Source organism: Cervus elaphus, chromosome 1 (assembly GCF_910594005.1).
Source record: "Cervus elaphus chromosome 1, mCerEla1.1, whole genome shotgun sequence".
Taxonomy (NCBI): domain Eukaryota; kingdom Metazoa; phylum Chordata; class Mammalia; order Artiodactyla; family Cervidae; genus Cervus; species Cervus elaphus.
In genome coordinates this window covers 28,873,197-28,895,442 of record NC_057815.1, presented here as the reverse complement: position 1 = coordinate 28,895,442, position 22,246 = coordinate 28,873,197, and the positions used below count along the sequence as shown (strand labels likewise).

Sequence of the window (22,246 nt, the reverse complement as noted above, 5' to 3'; positions counted from 1 at the left end):
TGATCTGGTAACTGATTGACTATCAGAGCTCAGAAAAGAAAAGCAGCTGAAGATGACTCCCAGATTTCTGCCTTGAGTGAATGGACAACCAGTGTTAATGTTAACTGATGGACAGAAGAAAAGAAATAAATTTAGAAATATAGGTGATGACTTCAGTTTTGGATATGTTGGGTATAAGGGTATCTATAGAATACCCATGGCCGTGTGTCTAAGATGCAGGCATTGTTTATCTGTATTAGAACAGAGGTTCACATTAGAAGCAACAAATTTTGGAGTCATCAGTAAAGACATGGTAGGTAAAGCTACTAACTTAGATATCATCAATCAAAAAGAACAAATAAGAGAGGAAAGGGAAACAAGCCACAGATGAAGTCCTAAATGGAGTGTTGCTATCTAAAAAAGAAGATAACAAAAGGGATTGAGTGATAACTTGAAACTATTTTATAAGGTTATTTATCATAGTGGAAATAGCATATGCTTTTAGGCTTAGAAGAGGGAAAAAAACTGTTACAGTGCTAGATATAACTTTACTAGCCAGGCAGTCTTCTGATGCCTTAGTTTCTTCATCTGCAAAATGGGATCAGCATCTTTCTCAGAAGGTCACTGTGAGGATGATTAAATCAGACAGTAAGCACTCAGTAATGATAACTATCATTATTATATAGGATCAAGTAGTAATAATACATAACACCTTACTGAGTAAGTAGCTCAGGAGAACTTAGGATACCTGAAGTGAGTAGGGGGAAAAAAAGGAATGGGCAAGTATTCAACCAAGAGTTAAAAGTAAGAAGAGAGAAATGCTAAACATGAAGGAATTAAATGTGCCATAGGCAACAACAACAGAGGATAGGTCCCCTTTGGCCTGCTTATTTTTACACAAATAAATGACACTTGGCTTAAGACTTCCCCAGTGGCTCAGATGGTAAAGAATCCACCCGCATTGCAGGAGGCACAAGAGATGCGGGTTCAATGACTGGATCAGGAAGATCCCCTGGAGAAGGGAATGGCAACCCACTCCAGTATTCTTGCCTGGGGAATCCCATGGACAGAGGAGCCTGTGGGCTACAGTCCATGGGGTTGCAAAGAGTCGGACTGAGCGACTATCACTTTCAAGTTCTTTTTAAAATTATGATTGATGATAAAATGAAAAGTGACTAAGAAATCATCTGCTGTATTTGCCTACACATTACTTTATTTCTCAAAAGCTATGAGTATTTTAACAGCTGAATAACATTCCATTGTGTATGTGTGTGTGAGTGTGTGTATACCACATCTTTTTCTTAATCATCTTACACTATTTCTTTAGAGTTCTTTTGTGGATACAAGCATATAACCTTTTCATTTTTTAACTGACATGTACTTGCTCTACTATACAGTTAAGTTACAGATTTACAACACAGTGATTCACAATTTTTAAAGGTAGTATTCCATTTATCGTTATTATAAAATAATGGTTATATCCCCCGTGTTGTACAATACAGCCTTGTAGCCTACTTTATGCCCAATAGCATGTGTGTCTTAACCTCCTGCCTCTACACTGCCCCTCCCCCCACCCACTGGTAACCACTGGTTTGCTCTCCATACCTGTGAGTTTACTTCTTTTGTTGTTGTATTCACTAGTTTGTTGTACTTTTTAGATCCCACATATAAGTGATATCATACAGTATGTCTCTAACTCACTTCATCTAAGTTCATCCATGTTGCTGTAAATGGCAAAGTTTCATCCTTTTTATGGCTGAGTTGTATTCCATGTCATACACACACAAACATTCCCATATATACACACAAACACTCCACATCTTCTTTATCTATTCATCTACTGACGAACACTTAGTTCACTTCCATATCTTGGCCTCTGTAAATAATGCTATGAACATCGGGGTGTGTGTATCTTTTTTAATTAATGCTTTTTTTCCCCCACATATAGACCCAGGAGTGGAACTGCTGGATCATATGGTTATTCGGTATATACCTCATCTTCTTCTTTATCCATTCCTCTGTTAATGAACACCTAAAAAGGAATGAAATCTTGCCATTTGTGAGAATATGAACAGACCTGGAGGATATTATATTTAATATGTCATACAGAAAGACAAACACCATATATTTTCACTTATATGTAGAATCAAAAAACAAAACAAAGGAATAAATATAACAAAACAGAACAGACTCAGATACAGAGAACAAAGTAGGGGTTATTAGGGGGTAGAGGGGTGGGGAAAGGAGCAAAACAGGTAAAGGGGATTAAGAACTACAAACTACCAGTTGCAAAATAAACAACTTAAAAGGATGTAATATGCAGCACAAGGAATATAGTCAATATTTTATAATAACTATGCATGCTGTTTAATCTTCAAAAATATCAAATTACTATGCTGAACACCTAAAACTAATACTGTAAGTCAACTATACTTCAATATATAAATAGATATCTTAAAGATACAAGAGCTATGGGTATTTTGTGTATTATCACACAAATGAAACAAAGTAAAAGCATAAGGACAAAAAAACAGCTTGACAGTGTGCTTCCAGTCCCCAGTCCACACAGTAAGTTAATACTTAGTTACTCGGGTTGGATAAAGAAAGGCACTGACATGCAAAGCACTCACTTTGCAATGGAGATGAAATATATTTATCCAAAAATTGACAAATTTATTCAAAGGAGGAAAAATAAAGAAGTAAAAAGAGAGAATATGTTTCAGAAAAAATTACTTGTACAAAGTGACAATTCAATTTTTTATCTAGTCAACCCACTATCTAACTGCAGTAATTCAAAATAATAAAATTTACTGTGATGGAATTCCACAACAGTTTTTAAAATAAGTCACCTTCTTTCAAACCAGAAAAGCAGCAAAATATAACTCAATGGCATGCTTCCATTAGTTAAAACCCAAATACAGTCAGTAGGTCTAGACCGAGAACACACTGGGAGCAGGAAGGAGTCTGTCCAGTAGGAGGTGTCTGCACAGAGAGCCTGTCCTGTGTACGCGAAAACACTGGCTAGTCTGTACAGCCACAGAGGAGGAAACTGGACAAAGAATACCATTACAGACCCATGTCTTTAATATTTTCTCCTGGAAGCAAGGGTGGTTCTTCCATTTCTGCTAATTTGTTAGACTCCCTCAGGACCTGGATTGGAAAAGAGAGGAGAAGGCAAGAAAAGAAACAATTTTTTATTCAAAGGCTAATTTTTAACTTAAATTTCAACTGAGTATACTTGGTCTTATTTAAATAGCATTATATCACATACACTACTTTAAATCAAATTTTAAAGACTGTAATGTTGGCATGTGTAACACATGAAGTTGCTGTTTTTCTACAAAACATTTACTGAGTGCCTACTTTGTATAAGATACTACACAAAACACTTTATGTTTTTTATTGACTCCTACAATGGCCCTATAAGGAAAGGTATCATTATCCTCGTTTCTTAGATAAGGAAAAAGAGGCCAGAAGCAACAATTACCTTGTAAAAAATCCTATAGCTAAAAAGTGTCAGAGCCTAGATTTGAATTATAGTTTTGGTGGACTACAAAGCTCATTTTATTTCCCTTCAGCCATATTCAAGTGCCCTACTGCATTAAGACTTACATAAAATCAAACTTTTATGTAGATTTAATGTTTAGAAAATCTGGAAATGATGCTGATAAAGAATCTTGTTGAAAAAGAGATATTTAATAAATTAAAATCAAGATCAACAACACTTACTGAGTAGTTACCTTATGAAGAGTATTACACTGGATTCCAAGAATGTAAAGATGCAGAATCATGGTTTTCTAACGGATTTACAACCCATAGAACACATGCGCACACACACACATGCAACTGTTTTATGCTAAGTATATCCCACGACCTTTCAAAAGCCTTAACTTTCACCTCTTTCACTGCAAATCGATAATCTTCACTGTCTCCAATTCTTCACCTTCCATTAGTTCCTCAACCTTCTGCAATCTGGCTTTGCCACCTAACCCAACCTCTTCAGGGAACCTGATTTCTTTCCAATAGAAGGTGAAAGTGAAGTTGCTCAGTCCTGTCTGACTCTCTGTGACCCCATGGACTGTAGCCTACCAGGCTCCTCCATCCATGGGATTTTCCAGGCACGAGGACTGGGTGGGTTGCCATTCCCTTCTCCAGGGATCTTCTCAACCCAGGGATCGAACCTGGGTCTCCTGCGTTGCAGGCAGACGCTTTACCGTCTGAGCCACCAGGGAAGCCCTTTCTCCCCAGTAACCTCGTTATTAAAGACAATGGGTATTTCTCAGTCTTTATTTCTATCTCCTAGCTACATCCGATGCTACCTGCACTTACCTGCTCCTTGAGAGCACACTCTCCTGGCTAAACACTTCCTTCTCTGGCCACTCTTTTTCAATGACCCTTCTGTTCCCTTTTCTCAACCTTATTTCTCAGATGTTTGTCCATTTCTCACTTTACTCACTTCCTGTTGATTTCATACCTTACCTATGACTTTACCTCACTTCAATCTATATCGTCAGCCAATATTTTTCTTGGACTCCAGTTCCACACATCCAACCGCTCCCTCTGTGTGTCCCACAGATACTGAAGAGATCTCAAATCGATCTGTGTTCCACACTGAGCAAGAGGCGCTACCAGCCATGTGACTGTCAAAGTCAGTTTCGCGGGAGGGGGCGAGCAGTGGTCTATGAGCTGACTCAGACCTTCCACTCCAACCTTGATTCGTTTCATTAGACTGAGAACCAAAACATCTAGAAAAAAGACTCACACTTTTTTTTTGTTATATAGCATTTGACTTTTTATTTCCTTCCATCCAAAAAGTAGACCGAGAGTCCTCAAGAGAAGGTAAAAAGGAAGAAAACACAAGGTACTGCAACTGCCTTAAAGGTCACCTTCCACGGGCCGTTGAAGCTAGGTCAGAGGTCTGCAGGCACGGGCCCCTCTCTGGCACTTACCCCCCGCTCTAACGGCTGTCTGTTTTCCTCCCTACCAGAGGCTGGGAAGAGACACCATAGTGCACACATTTTTGAATTCCCAACAAAAATAAAATACCAGGCACATACATAATTTTTAACTATCTTTTAACAGTAAAAAAAGTAAAAAGAAACAGTCAAAATTGGTTTTAATAATATATTTTACTTAATCCAACAATTCAAAAACAGTCATTTCAAGATATAAGAAGTATTTTTAAGTAAAAGATACTTTATATTCTTTTACTCATACTAAGCCTTCAACATCCAGAGTATGTTTTATACTTCTAGCACATTTCAACCAGACCAGCCACATTTCCAGTGCTCAATAGCCATCAGTCTATCGGTGCCTGAATTGAGCAGCGCTAATCCAACAAATCTAATTCTTACTGATAATCAAGTCATTCCCAAGTTTAAGCTGTGCACTTAGGGAGGATGAGAAAAAAGGGTTAGAAATTACTGCCACAGCCCAATACTCACCAAGGTCAATAAAGGAAGAACTACAAAGAACAAATTACTTCTCTTCAACACATCCGCAAGCTGCACAAATTCACTTTTGAAAATTTAATAATTTCATAAAGCAATACCTAAAGAACTAAAATATATACACACATATATACTTTTTAATATTCCACATTCTAGAACTCAAAAAAGGTCACTTTTTAACGGTATCTCATTGCTACTTCCTGATACAATCTTTTATGTAGTCATAAAAGAAATGTAAGAAAAAAGGAAAAGAGATAAGGAGGGAAGGAAGGAGTGAGGGTGGGCCTATGAAGGTACAGAAAATCAGGATGAAAACTTGCACAATGCAAATATATACAGACTTCTTGGCTTCAAATTCTTACTATGCTACATGCTATCTAGGTACTCTTAGACAAGGTGTTCAACTTCTTTATGCCTCATTTTCCCCATCTATAAAACGGTCATAATCACAGTACTCCACAAAAGGGTTGTTATAAATTAAATGAGTTAATACACAAAGTATTTATATCAGAGTTGACACAAAAATATACTTAACAAGTATTTTCCATCAATAATAGCAAAATATTTAGACTAACAAGACTGCCAGAATCTGATAAGAATTTCTACTAATTATGAAAACAAAAGACACGAATAATAACTAACACACAGCATACTGAAAAACCAAACATGTGAAAGATCATATAAAGGGAAGATACTTTACTCTGTGCCCACTGTCTACCGCTTGATTTGGAAATGTCACTCACTCATGTCGCTCACAAGGCTGGACACGTGTTCTCTACTGCACAGGTTTACTTCTCCCAGCTGTTAGTGTTGTTCCCCACGGTTTCCTCTCTGTCTATATTTCTGCATTCAGAAGGAAGCCACAATCCCCAGAAAATATGTGCACTGCAGGCGTGGAGACAAAGGCAGTTCTGGCAGAGGCATGGGTGCATGAGGAGGTATAATCTTCGTAAGTAAAACTTTGCAAAGTGAGAAAAGACAGAGAAATGCATGTCAGCAGTACGTGTCGAGAACGGTAGGCTCTCTCATACTCTCTGACTAGAACCTCAGAGAGCAAGACAATGAAGAGAGCAAGATGGACAGCACTATTTGGAAACTCTGCACCAGATGACAGACTTTTAATAACAGGCATACACTGGAGTTTATACATGAACAACTCACTTAGAGCTCAAGATACTGGCACAAAAAGAAGCTCAAACAACTCAACAAGGCAGGCCAAGGGCAATCCGGACACTTTGCTTACTGGCAAACACTGACTCCAAACAAATCTATCCGTAACAAAACCAGAGGGAAAAAAGGGGGTGGTGGGGAGCCTAGAAGAAAAGATTATTTGACAAGAAGTATCAGCTTGAAGCTCAAAAAAAACAGCAGTCCTCTGAAAATAATTTCTATAAGCATTAGCAGAAACAATCTGTAAGCTATCTGCATACCTGAAAGTAAACTAGCCACAACCCCCTAGGAGACAGGAACAGAAAGGAGACAGAGACTAAGAGAAATGGGTAAAACAAGGAACTGCTTACAAAAGATTTCAACGTAATAGCAGAAATAAAATCTGTGCTGGTATTAATAAAGAACTGAATGAATTATTTAAAAAGCAGCATTTATGTAGAGGGCAAACATGGAACGTCCTCTAAGAATTTGTAGAGAAGAACAGATGCAAAAATCACGAGGGAAGGTGATAACAAATAAAATAATTCTATTCCCTAAAGGAAAAAATTAAAACTGGTTAAAAGCAATAATCCAACATGTAACTGAAGAACATGTTTTAGAAACGAATAGAGATATTCTATATTTGCTGATCAGACTAGTTTACCGTGTTCCAAATTAAAAAAAAAAAAAAAATCAATGAACAGAGACATATATGGGTACATTTTAGCAAAAAATTTTTGAACTGTAATTAAAAGACAAACTATGGCTATATAGACAAAATGTTTTTAAAGAGAATTTACATACAAAAGCAAAACCCAGCTACCTTCAGGCTTCTCTGTAAAACTATATCCCAGAAAACAATAAGAAAATGTTATTGGATTCTTAAAGGAAAAGACTGTGATCACTCTAATATGGAAGTCATTCTCAGATATGCCAAGTCACCAAAATATAGCATATGTGTCCTGCTTTTGAAAAAAGAAAAAGAAATTACTTGAGGCAGTAATTAAGCTGAAAAGTGGGAATGAAAATTAAAATATATATAATAAATTTGTGGTATCCAGTAAAGACAAGTTTTACATCCTAACTACCCTGCAGTCAAAAACAAAAAAAAAAACACAAAAAAACAAAAACCAAAAAACATTTACTTCCACCACACAACTCTGAGTCTTAGTTTCATCATTTATATTATTAGGGTAATATTAATATCCACCTTACAAGTTTGTGAATATGAAATGAGATCACTGCATCATAAAGGGACTTGCAAGGTGCTATTAAAATGTAAGAAAACACTTATTCACTTAACAGAAGTATCAACATAAATTGCACTGTCTCTTGTCACAATGGCTTATTCACATGGTGCTTTACTCCTCTGCTCTAAAATACACAAGGATTAATATTTGAGATAGGATATCATAATGGGAACCACATATTTAACTCTTGAACTATTAAGCTCCTAGACTTAGCTACAGAATAGCAAGCAACTTACTGTTCTAAAGAAAGCAGCAAGAGGAGTGATGTTAGCATCATGGCAGCATAAGACGTCTCTCGTTTTTGTTGCCCTTTAACATCTAAAATTTGGCATCTAACAATGAACAAAAGTGCCTCATGTGAGCTATGGAACCCAGCATCATACGCTGAAGGACCTAGAGGGAGCCTCATCCACCTGAGCAATGTGTAAGCATTGCAGAATGTGTAACAATGTGTAAGCAAGCAGAAAGATTCTGGTACAGGATGTGGAGCCAGCAGGAGCCTGTGAACTGACTCTACCTCCTCTTAACTGCAGGACCTGGAAAACACAGACTTGGGCAGATACCCACATATGAGAAAGCCTTTATGGAAGTTCGGGTTTCTAAAGAAGTTCTAGCACTCCCCTCAGAACAACAAGAAAAATACAAGTTTGGACATTAGAGTGGGTAGGAAGACCTTTGCAGTATCACCCTTCCCAAGAACATAAACCAGAGCAACAAAAAGTATCTCTCAGCTAGTAAAGATTAGAGGAGGTTAACTGTTACTTCGAGTGCCAAAACAGCAGTGTAAAACTAGAAGGGACATGAAGAATAAGGGAAACCTGACACTACCAAAAGATCATAAGGCAAAGACACAGAGAAATGTGATTTATCCTATAAAGAATTCAAAATAGCCATCTGAGGAAACTCAATGAGCTACAAGAAAATAAAGAGAAAATGTTACAAAATCTGAAAAACAATACATGATCAAAAGGAGAAATAAACAGAGACAAATCATTAAAAGAACTAAACATAGATTCTGGAGCTAAAGAATTCAATGAATGAAACGAAGACTGTAAGAGAAAGCATCAACAGCAGAACAGGCAGAAGACAGAATCCATGGTTAGAGGACAGAACTTTGAAATAACTCTGTCAGAGGAGAACAAAGAAAAAAGAGTGAAAAAGAATAAGAAGGGTCTATGTGATCTATAGGACACTATCAAGAATAAACAGCAAAATCATTAGAGTTCCAGAAGGAGAACAGAAAGGAAAGGGGTAACTAAAGCTCATTTAAAAAAAATAATAATGACTGAGAATTTCCCGAACCTGGAGAGAAGGCTGCACATCCAAGTTCATGAAGCTAACAGATCCCCCCCATTATCTCTAAGACACATTATAATGAAACTTGCGAAAATCAAAGACAAACAGAAAATCCTAATACCAGTAAGATAAAGACTGTAACCTACAAAGGAAGCCCCTTTAGGCTATCAGCAGATTTCCAAGCAGAAACCTTATAGGTGAAGAGAGAGTGGAATGAATGATATTCCACATTTCTTTTATTCAAAGCAAGAAACCACCAACAAGCAAGAATACTCAATCCAACAAAGGTATCCTTCAGAAATGAAGAAGAAATAAAAACTTTCCCAGATGAATAAAAGTTAGGTCTGTCACACAAAAACCATCACTACTAGATCTGCCTTACAAAAAAAAAAAGGCTGAAAAGAGTTCAAGTTGAAATGAACGCTAAAAGTAACATGAAAATATATGAACATGTACATCTCACTGATAAAGGTAAATATACCGTGAGATTCAGAAAACTCAAATTCTGTAATAGGATGTGTACACTAACCACTTAATTTTAAACATATTACATAGTTTAAAGGAAAAGACTATTAAAAATAACTAGAGCCAGTGTAATTTCTTCATGAATATACAATATAAAAAGAGGTAAATTTTGACATTAAAATAAAAAGCTCAATACAATCCCTATCAAAATTCCACTGATATTTTTCAACAGAAATAGAAAGACCTTTTGTACGAAACCACAAAAGATCTTGAAGAGCCAAAGAAATCTGGAGAAAGAACTCAGTTGGAGGCATCATACTTCCTGATTTCAAACTATATTACAAAGCTATAGAAATCAGAGCAGTATAGTATTGGCACTAGAAAAACACACAGATTAACAGAACGGGACAGACAGCACACACATAAACCCACTACGTATGGTCAATTAGTTTACAACAAAGTTGCTAAGAACATACAACGAGGAAAGGACAGTCTCTTTAATAAATAGTGCTGAGAAAACTGGACAGTCAAATGCAAAAGAGTGAAATTGGACTCTTATCTTACACCAAACACAAGAATCAACCCAAAAGGAATTAAAGACTTGAATTTAAGACCTGAAAGCAAAAAATTCCCAGAAGAAAATGTAGAGGACAAGCTCCTTGACATCAGTGACATCAGTCTTTGCAATGATTTTTTTTTGGATTTGACACACACACACACACAAAGGCAACAAAAGAAAAAATAAAAAAGTGGGACTATATCAAACTAAGGACTTCTGCACAACAAGGGAAACTATCAACAAAATAAAAGACAACCTACCAAATTAGAGAAAATATTCACAAATCACATATTTGATAAGAAGTTAATATTCAACATACAGAGAATTCATATAACTCAGTAGTGTGTTTGGAAATTTTTATAATAAAATACATGAAGGGAGGATAGTAAGGACATTAAACTTGACCAGTCTTCTAAAGGAAAACCACTGTAGGTCTCTGATAGAGGTAAATGGTATGGTCAAAGAGGTGCACAAAACTGATATGATAAAGATGAGAAGATAACAATCCAGGAGCGAAACAGTAAAATCCTAAATTAGACCATGATAAGAGAAATAAAGAGGGATAACAGATAAACTGTTGGAAGAAGTGACCAAATTCGATCCTAGGTTTATAAAACAAATGCAAACAATTATTTCATAATGCATGATGATTTTTACTTGAAGAGAACTGCATTTCAGATATGTCAGTAATGAAAAAGGAAACACAGATTAAATGAAAAAAGGAGTTAAGGTCAAAACAAAGAATTCAAAAACACAAGGGTCCTACCTTCCTAAAATGAGAGTAGAGAAACTAAGACAGCAAAGCCAGACTGATTAGGCATGTCAGCACTCACATGCAACTATCTTCAGCAGAGAGAAAGTTATGTAACACTCAGATATGAGAGGAAGAGAGACATCCCCCTCAGGAGACACCCTCTGGAATACATAAGATGTGTTCTCCTACTGAACCAAAGCCACTAATTGGCTAGCCAATCTGTTTCCGGTCAGCTGCATTAGAAGCTGACTTGACTCAGGAGCTCCGGCTATATCAATAGACGATGTTGTTGTTTGGTAGCTAAACTGTGCAACTCCACAGACTGTAGCTAAACTCTGCAACCCCACAGACTGTAGCATATCAGGCTCCTCTGTCCTCCATTATCAATAAAGATTACATAAAATCTGCTCTTTAATAGCAGATAATACAATATTTAACCCTTCTCAAGAAAAGCCTATTGACACATTAAAATCTTGCTGGTGGAAACAAACAAACAAAAAAAAATCACATAGATTGAAATTTATAACTTTTTTTATTCCTATAACAGAATTCACTTTTGCCCTATCTCCAAGCATGTTTCTTCCCCATTTTCTTCCACGGCCTTTTAATCAAACTATTTTCAGAGTGCTCAGTAACTTTCCATGTGACTCTAACCAACCTCCCTTTCTCTCCTCTCTGATTAGGAAACTATTATAAAGGAAATTCAGAAACCTTGTCTATAATGATGATCTGGAAATTGGCAAGCTTAGGGGTCAGTTTTCACATGGAATGTAAGATAACAGAAAAACAGGAAAAGAATTCCTTCTGAAATCTGCAAAACACTAAATTATAACCACCTAAAAGGGGAAAATGAGTCTGTAGAAGTTATAAACTATCTTTCACAGTTTCTTTATGTACTAAAACAGCAAATAATAATAAGAATAAACATCCCTCATTGGATAATTCTACAAAAAAATCATTTCACATCAATTTCACTTTACTGTTATTTTTTATACTTGACAAACCACAAAGCACGCAAATGAGCCATAAAAACCAATCTGAACAGGGCAGAGCCACACACTGGCGTCTGGGATGCATCGTATTGGTTATATATTTGAAAACACATCCAAATTCAAGCACAAGGAAGCCCTTTTTTATAACACTGCCAAGGAAAATTTGGTTTTCAGCTGAAACCACAATTAGTAAGAGCTGGATAATATTACATCATCATCAATGATTCAACAATGACAAAAAAAAGGGAGAGTATCCACACAGGAGCAGTCTGGAAAGCATCAGTTCATGCTACAGGTTATTTAAACATAGGGAGAGGCACTAACCGATGGTACCTGGGAATGTGACCTTATTTGGAAATACGGTCAGTGTGGATGCAGTTAGTTCAATTAGGATATACTGGATAGGGTGGACCCCTAATCTAATATGACTGCCGTCTATGTAGGACGACATCCCTATGAAAATACAGAGACACACGGATAACGTCATGTGAAGATGGAGGCAGAGATTAGTGCGATGGATCTACAAGCCAAGGAACACCAAGAATCATTTGTCTTCCCCAGCAGCTAGAAAAAAGGTATGGAACAGATTGTGAGGACTCTGAGAACCTCTGAGCCGTCAGAAGTAACCATCCTCCCAACACCTTGATTTCAGACTATGAGCCTCCTAAAAGGGAAAAAAAACACAAACTTTTTCTATCCTCTCTCTCAACACTTCTAACACCAGATATGTGGGTTTTTCCATACCAAGGAAATCTTCAGTTCTTGGCAGATACCAGCTGGGTATCCCGCAACTCACTTACTACACTATCACCAGTAGTGAGTGAGGTCGCACATTGTAAGGGCTGAGTTCCACAGGACCACCTCTACACTTCAAGCACTGATCTCAAACCCTAGCCTGTCATCTCTACTTCTAACCAAATATTCATAAACCAAAATTTCCCACAAGCTCTTCTGCAGTAATTTGCTAAAATGGCTCACAAAACTCAGGGAAATATCTTACCTACATTTGCCAGTTTTTTATGAAGGACAGCACTTAGAAACCAGAATGTGGTATAAGGCTGTGTGGGATTTCCATGCCCTGAAATTTCCATACCCTTAAAGTGTGCACCAATCTGGGAGATTTAAGGGACTAGATCTGATAGAGTGTCTGATGAACTATGGACAGAGGTTCATGACATTGTACAGGAGGCAGTGATCAAGACCATCCTCAAGAAAAAGAAATGAAAAAAAGCAAAATGGTTGTCTGAGGTGGCCTTACAAATAACTGTGAAAAGAGAAGCGAAAAGCAAAGGAGAAAGGGCAAGATATTCCCATTTGAATGCACAGTTCCAAAGAATAGCAAGAAGAGATAAGAAAACCTTCCTCAGCAATCAGTGCAAAGAAATAGAGGAAAACAATAGAATGGGAAAGTCTAGAGATCTCTTCAAGAAAATTAGAGATACCAAGGGAACATTTCATGCAAAGATGGGCTCAATAAAGGACAGAAATGGTATGGACCTAACAGAACCAGAAGATATTAAGAAGAGGTAGCAAGAATACACAGAAGAACTGTACAAAAAAGATCTTCACGACTAAGATAATCATGATAATCACCTAGAGCCAGACATCCTGGAATGTGAAGTCAGGTGGGCCTTAGGAAGCATCACAATGAACAAAGCTAGTGGAGGTGATGGAATTCCAGTTGAGCTATTTCAAATCCTAGAAGATGATGCTGTGAAAGTGCTGCACTCAATATGCCAGCAAATTTGGAAAACTCAGCAGTGGCCTCAGGACTGGAAAAGGTCAGTTTTCATTCCAATCCCAAAGAAAGGCAATGCCAAAGAATGCTCAAACTACTGCACAATTGCACTCATCTCACACGCTAGTAAAGTAATGCTCAAAATTCTCCAAGCCAGGCTTCAGCAATACGTGAACCGTGAACTTCCAGATGTTCAAGTTGGTTTTTGAAAAGGCAGAGGAACCAGAGATCAAATGGCCAACATACACTGGATCATCGAAAAAGCCAGAGAGCTCCAGAAAAATGTCTATTTCTGCTTTATTGACTATGCCAAAGCCTTTGACTGTGTGGATCACAATAAACTGTGGAAAATTCCACAAGAGATGGGAATACCAGACCACCTGACCTGCTTCCTGAGCAATCCGTATGCAGGTCAGGAAGCAACAGTTAGAAGTGGACATGGAACAACAGACTGGTTCCAAATAGGAAAAGGAGTACGTCAAGACTGTGTATTGTCACCCTGCTTATTTAACTTATATGCAGGGTATATCATGAGAAACGCTGGGCTGGAGGAAGCACAAGCTGGAATTAAAATTGCCAGGAGAAATATCAATAACCTCAGATATGCAGATGACACCACCCTTATGGCAGAAAGTGAAGAAGAACTAAAGAGCCTCATGATGAAAGTGAAAGAGAAACATAAAAAAGTTGGCTTAAAGCTCAACATTCAGAAAACTAAGATCATGGCATCTGGTCCCATCACTTCATGGCAAATAGATGGGAAACAGTGGAAACAGTGGCTGACTTTATTTTTCTGGGCTCCAAAATCACTGCAGATGGTGACTGCAGCCATGAAATTAAAAGACGCTTACTCCTTGGAAGGAAGTTATGACCAACCTAGACAGTATATTAAAAAGCAGAGACATTATTTTGCCAACAAAGGTCCATTTAGTCAAAGCTATGGTTTTTCCAGTACTCACGTACGGATGTGAGAGTTGGGCTATAAAGAAAGCAGAGCACTGAAGAACTGATGCTTTTGAACTGTGGTGTTGTAGAAGACTCTTGAGAGTCCCTTGGACTGCAAGGAGATCCAACCAGTCCATTGTAAAGGAGATCAGTCCTGGGTGTTCACTGGAAGGACTGATGTTGAAGCTGAAACTCCAATACTCTGGCCACCTGATGCGAAGAGCTGACTCATTTGAAAAGCCCCTGATGCTGGGAAAGATTGAAGGCAGGAGGAGAAGGGGACAACAGAGGATGAGATGGTTGGATGGCATCATTGATTCAATGGACATGGGTTTGGGTGGACTCCGGGAGTTGGTGATGGACAGGGAGGCCTGGTATGCTGTGGTTCATGAGGTCGCACAGAGTTGGACACAGCTGAGCAACTCAACTGAACTGAACTGAACTGAATCTGGAATTTCTCTAAACCCCTCAAGTCAGGGTATCTTTATGGAGCCTTCATTACTAGATCAACTGAATTATGGCCATTAATGATCAACTCAACCTCCAGCCTCTTTCCCCTCCCCAGAGATGGAAGAGGCTGAAAGTTCCAAAAGTAATCACAGGTGGGTTCCCATGATAACCAGGCCCCAGGAGCTTTCCAAGAGTTATTCATTAACATAAAGTCCCCTCTTGTGATCCAAGAGGGTATATTATAAATAACAAAAGATGCTCTTTTATCACTCTGGAACCAGAGTCTAAAAGCCAAATATTATAACCAAAGATGCTTCTTTGGCTCTTATCACTTAGAAGATGAAGTGATCTACAAGTTTTAGGAGCTCTAAGAGCTAAAGATGAAGATCAATATATATGTGTGTGTGTGTATATATATATATATATATATCTTATTACATACTCCAGAACTGTGAGAGAATAAAATTTTGTTGTTTTAAGCCACCACTTTGCATATTCTGTTACAGTAACCCTAGGAATGAATATACCTGATATGAAGAAAAATTTTCAGTTTAAATGGTAAAATGCAAAGTGTTCATAACTGTTAAAACTTGGAAGCAACTGAAAAGTCCTCCAGTAAGCAAATGGATAAACTAACTGTGGTATATCAATTCAAAGGAAGATTAGTTAGTGATAAGAAGAAATGAGCTATCAAGCCCTGTAAAGACATGGAAGAATCATAAAGGCATATTGCTAAGAAGCCAATCTGGCTATGTACTGGATGATCCCAACTATGTGACATTCTGGAAAAGGCAGAACTATGGAGACTGTGAGAAGATCAGTAGTAGCCAGGGGTTCAGGGAGACGGGGGAGGGACAGCGAGGTGGGGTCAAGTACTCTCAGGGGAGTGAAACTACTTTTTATGACATAGTACGGGTAGAAACATGTCATTATACATTTGTGGAAACCCAGAGAATATACAACCCAAGAGTGAACCCTCATGTAAACCATGGATTTTAATTAATATTATGTGTCAATATTGGTTCATCAATTATAACAAATGAAGCATACAAGATATAAGTAAAAAAAAAAAACAAAACTGTGCAGGTTGGGGACGGGAACAATGTAGGGCTGCAACTATTTTTTTTCATAACTGAGAACACTAATCAAAACAACTACCATCTATTAGCAATATCATTTCATAAAAGAAAGGAGACTTTTAAAAGCAGAAAGTTAGAAGGATATAAACTAATGATAAAGAACAGTTCTTTCCAATAAAGGATGGCTTGTAACAATTTCTACCACAAACAAGACAGATGTAGACAGGTAGGGAGGTATCTCATTACTTTCATTTCACCTAATACCCAGAAACCACCACCTGAACTGGCCTAGTTCATGCACTGCTTGTAGAAGATTATTCATTCAGGGCTTATAATACCCTGAAAGAGAAGTAGTATCTTATTCCCATTTATAAAGGAGGAAATTGACCCTTACAGAAGCTAAGCAACTTTTCCAAGGTGACATACACCTCACTGCAGCAGCTGATTTGAACAGATGTATGACTCTGCTAAGACCATGATCACCTAGAGAGGTGGCGAGGTGCGGAGGCGGGAGAAGAACTGTCCCACAGTTCCGTGTCTCAATCTCTTAGTCCTCTGCCTTTTATAAAGACTGTGACATTTACAAGTGCTTCTTTCCTTGTGGCTCAGACAGTGAAAAAAAATTTGCCTGCAATGCAGAAGACCCAGGTTTGATCCCTGGAGGAGGAAATGGCAAGCCACTCCTGTATTCTTGCCTGGAAAATTCCATGGACTGAAGAGTCTAGCTGGTTACAGTTCACAGGGTCACAAAGAGTTGGACACAACTGAGGGACTAACACTTTCACTTTTCCCCCCACATAGGACAGGCTGGCCAGAGGGTGCTGCAGTTTGTATTTCTCTTCACCCATGGGGAAGGTTACAGGAGGCTGGAACTGGGTATTTCCCTTCCCCCAGATAAGTTAGGCTCTGACAAAACCCACAGGCTAGGCTAGCAAAACAGGTTCTTCTGAGGGCAGGTTTAAGAAAAACAGAATGTTCTGGACATTTTCAAAATAACTGCTTTTCCTCTCCCTCTGCCAGTATCAAGAGAATTTTTCTAAGCCTTCACTGTAAGAACTTGGTAGGGCTCCTGTTGGTAAATCTCACAAAACTATGAAGGCCCACCTAAGACTGGGACGCCCCTGGAGTTTTTCACTTTCTGCTTGTCTACGCTGATTCTGCAGTCCACGGGGTCGCAAAAAGTCAGACATGACTGAGCGACTGAACCACCACCACCTAATTAAATATCCTCGTGGCACAGACAGTTTTCCTTATTTCTTTACCATCAACTGAATATAGTCGTTATTATCCCTGCTGCATCATGACTGTATGAAATATACTTTTACGTTCATCAGTTTTTCCACACTTTCTAATTTTTTAATAATTTCTATATATATTTCTATTGCAATTATTTGGCTGTTTTTATTGGAACTTTTAACACATTTAAAGTTTTTATTCTTTTAAGTCTTAATGACATTGATAATATATGCAATATAATCTGTGAATCACATCAAAATAATTACAATCCCAATAAATAGGCTACAGACCCCTGAACAGTATAATAGGCAAGACTCTACTTATATTATAACTTAGCCAACTGCTGACATCATAAACTTATGGTGAGGAGAGTTGAAGAGCTTTTATTCTAATACACAAAAGTTCTACATAGGAACTTTAAAGGAAGATTTTGGGGGTATCAAATACTTTTAAGGACTTTCAAGGAACACTTTCTGTGTACCAGAGTAACGGTGAGAGTAGCAGAAGCACTGGTGACGTTTATTTCTTCCTTAACCCTGTTTCTATTTCCCACAAATTATTATTACATTGTGTTGCTTTTATAATTAAAGAAAACTCTCAAGGTTATTATAAAAGATACAAAGTTTTAGAAAGGACAGCCAATGGTAACTTTGGAGAGAAAAGCTGCAGTAAAATGGAAATCATAAGGGTATGGTCTGAAGTCATTTCTTTATTAAGCATGGAAATGAGACAACCATAAGCATTTTCAAGGGGATTTCAATGAAGGAGGTGCACATTAGTGACTGCCTGTGTCTTCCAAATTCACCTCATATAATTTCTGTAAAGTTTTTTCCCCATTGCTCTCTCTCTCTGACTTATCTAAGTATCTTCTATCAGAAAATAAAGATCATATGGGCTGGAAGGCACAGAGGTGGCGGGGAGTCTTTGATGAACAGACTGAGCATCATTTGCTTCCCTGAAGAGCAGAGTACACTCCAGATATGTGAGCAAATCCGCATGAAAGACAGTGAGACGAGCACATTTTGTGTAACAGTGAGAGACTATCAGAAGAATCCCTATCAACAGAGGTGGGGTCAAACTTGGGGACAGTGGGAGATACAGTGTGACAGCCGTGATGGGACCAAACACAGAGAGCCCTGAACACAAGGCTCAGAAGTCTGCACTCACCACTGTAAGAAACAAGGATCCCCTTGAAGAATTTTTAAACTGCGGTATCACACAGGAAAAGTGATGGCAAGGAAGATGAGCTTTATGATGGTGCGTTAGCTTCAGGAAAGACCCGTCTACCAGACATAAGAACTAGGGGACTACTAAGAATGGAAAGTAAAGGGGAATGAGCATTCTTCAAAAGATAATGACATTTTGTTAAAAGAGAAAATAACTGAATATTTCTCATTCTCTTCAATTAATTTACCAAATACTAAGCGCTAAGGATACAAGAAAAGACAACAGATACATCTTATCTGTATATATCTTATAGTATATTCTCTTTTTCTTTCTGGAAAGTTTATTTTTCTTTAAATTCTTATTTTTTGTAAATACCCTCCAAATACTTTCCGTATGTTTAAATGTAGCAGAATTTATTTACTTATTATATAAACTGTTTTAGAATGTTCTGTCCTTTCTGCTTCCAAGGTATACCTTTGCGATAGTACCTGTCACATAATAATCACTGATTTGCTTATCTCCTTTTCCACCACAAGATTCTAACCTTCATGCTGGCTGAGGCCAGGTCTTACTGGATACACTGTACCCACTCAGGAAATTTCAAGAGAGTGCAGTGAGTTAGTGAATCCCATTTAGTTGTTAAGTCATGTCCGACTCTTGGTGACCCCATGGACTATAGCCCACCAGGCTTCTCTGTCCATTGGACTTTCCAGGAAAGAATATTGAAGTGGGTTGCCATTAAATGCACAGATTTCATTGGGAACTATGAATAAAACATAAAATTTTCTTCTTTAGTTTCCCAGATGTAGCCAACAGGTGGTTTCAAATTTCAGTCATTAAGAGTGCTCCTCAACCTTTTCCACCAATTAAATACAGCAAATGGGAGGATGAATGTTCCCAGCATCCCAAGGAGCTTTAGGCTGCAACTGGCCACATGTGTGAAACAGATTTTAAGTCACGTTGATTCAGGCACTATTCTACATACTAGGGAAATAACCAAGGCTCCTGCCTTTGCAGAGCTTAATTTGAGAGAGGTTAGATGAACAGCAATCAAATAAATAGGAAAACGTCCTTACCACTTTAGCATAATAAAATTGTTTCATTTTTTATAAATGAAACTTTTAAAATTAGTTTTCATATCTTTTTAAAAATATGTATTTGTTTGGTTGCACCGGGTCTCAGTTGCAGCGCTCGGGATCTCTCCCTGCAGCTCAGACTGCTGCGGGGGCAGGCAGGCTGAGCTGCTCCATAGCATGTGAGATCGTACTTAGTTCCCAGACCAGAGATCAAACTCGAGTCCCCTGCATGGCAAGGCGGACTCCTAACCACTGAACCACCAGGGGGGCCTTCTACAGCTTTTCTTTTAAGGTTAATACTTTGGGTCTTATTTTAACATTCTCTTCTGACATAAGTTATAAGGATATTATATTTCAAAATTTTGATTTTTCAATGTTAAGTGTTTAAAGAACTCAATTTTTGTGTAAGTGTGAATTAAGAATTCAACTTTCCTTCTCCAATATGGCTAACCATATGGCTGATACGGCTGATTACCAAATAGTTCATTCCTCCCCTAAAGATCTATTACACCAACTCCAATACAGAGTTCCTATAAATATCTGTTCTTGAACTTTGTTATTTTTCATTCATCTATTTCTGTACTAATTACTTTAGCTTTATATTCAACTAAATGAATCTTCCTGCTTCATTTTTCTTATTAGTAATCTTGACCTCTTACCTTTTCATGTAAATTTTAGGATCAGCTTGCCAAGTTCTACAGGATAAACTTGAATTTTGTTTGAAATGACACTGAGTTAACCAATATTTTGAAAATATTTGACATTCCCAAGCTGTTCTGTCTACTCATATATTTGAGATAGTTTTAGGCTCTTTAACAAAGTTTTATAACTTTCTCCGTGAAGTTGTCACATATGTTTTATTAGACAAGTAATGTAATTTTGTTGCTCTTGTGACTAGAATACTTTTTCCTTTTTTTTTTCTCATTTATTTTTATTAGTTGGAGGCTAATTACTTTACAATATTGTAGCGGTTTTTGCCATACATTGACATGAATCAGCCATGGATTTACATGTGTTCCCCTATTTAAACATTTTTGCTAAAGTATAGAAGCATGATCTTTTTGTTAAATTATCTTGTATCCAGCATCAGTGCTGGAATTATATATAATAGATTCTTCTTAAATCTTCTGTATCAACAATCATCAATAAATAATGAAAGTTTTGCTTCTTCCTTTCATTCCTTATATTATTTATCCTTTTCCTATTTTACTAGCTAGGACTTCTAGCATAATGTTGAAAGTAGTGACAGAAACCAGCGTCCTGTTTCTAAGTTCAAAGGAAATGGCTTCTAACACACCTCCATTAAGGATGAGGCTTATAATGGAGTTTTTAGTGGATATCCTTTATTTGCCTAAGTTGTTCTTTTCAATTTGTAGGCTGTTAGGAGGTGACACCAATATGAGGGGTGGTGGTGTTAATCACAAAATAAGGGCTATCTTCAATCAGTTTTTGCTCTGGCTATTGAAATAACTACATATAACAGAAACTTCGTTTACCTAACATCTGCTCCATGAGCCTTAACTTGTTCCAGCTAGACCTGCATACTTACAGAATGTGTCAATATTACATTCATGTATGTACTCTAGAAGAAATAATCCAATTATCTGTGACCTTTGGTTCATAAAGAAATATTAATGTAACAAAAATTTTGAATGGATAATCACATTTGCTTGATTTAAGACCATTAAATATTTCAAGATAAGGAAAGATAGTTATAAACAAAACCCAAAATACTACAACTTTTATCTCAAATATACATATATATAAACTATATAAATACATTTATATACATATTCTGAGATCATATGTGTGAGGCCTTCTAAAATAATGGGATAAAAAATACAGAATACAGTATCAATACAATTTGATTTTGAATTGCAGACAAACATCATTATAAGCGCCATATCACAGGCATCAACAAAGGAAAGGGAATACTGCATAGCCTGACTTTTAACTCACCTTTTAATCACCACCATTTAAGGAATACACTTCAATTAAAGCCCAATGCCATAAAAATTATATTTTATAAATAAATAGAGCTGTGCATTTGAATTTTAAAGTCCTGTATTTCATGAGATTTTAGTCTCTGGTGAACAAAGAAATCAACCAAACACAAGTTCCCTAGGTTCTTAATTCCACTGTCAAACTCTGAAACTACGTTCTTATTAAGAACACAGTTGAATTAAAGAAAGCTTGATTTTTAAAATGGAAAACTTATTTTAAAATAAGTTGATCATTAAAAATTTTATATGAAAGGATTTTAAGTTTTTTAAATGAAATTCCATAGGCCAAGTGCCAAAGTGAAGAACAAAGCGAACAGGAAACACTACCATTGTTATCTCTGAGGAAGCACGATTCAATCTATCAAGCCTGAGGCTGCGCTCAACTTTTCAGAAATACGTCTACTGGATAAAATCTGTATATGACTTTTTCCAGAACAAGCTACACTTACAGCGTGAAAAAGTAACACAAACGAATTCTACCTGAGTAAATACCGTTATCCCTGCTGACTTTTGATTCTGCTTTACTGATGAGGGAGCAAACCACTTTGTTTGAATAGGAAATTCTTAACAGAAGCTTTCACAGGTGTTACTCTATTACAACACTATCCTTCGAGGAAAGAGTCACTTCACGGTACTTGTAACAGAAAGCCTATACAAT

General features: G+C 37.3%; 1 protein-coding gene across 3 annotated transcripts in view; it reads right to left on the bottom strand.

Annotated features, from left to right (window-relative positions):
• MTMR2 (myotubularin related protein 2) overlaps positions 1-22,246 on the bottom strand; it is a 105,725-nt gene that overhangs the window by 37,507 nt on the left and 45,972 nt on the right. For 2 of the 3 annotated variants that reach the window (XM_043897893.1, XM_043897901.1), the window contains one exon: positions 3,054-3,129. The exons of the other annotated variant lie outside the window; for it this stretch is intronic. In XM_043897893.1, the coding sequence (XP_043753828.1) occupies positions 3,054-3,129 (76 nt within the window). The remainder of the gene's footprint in view (positions 1-3,053; positions 3,130-22,246) is intronic. 3 annotated transcript variants of the gene reach the window in all.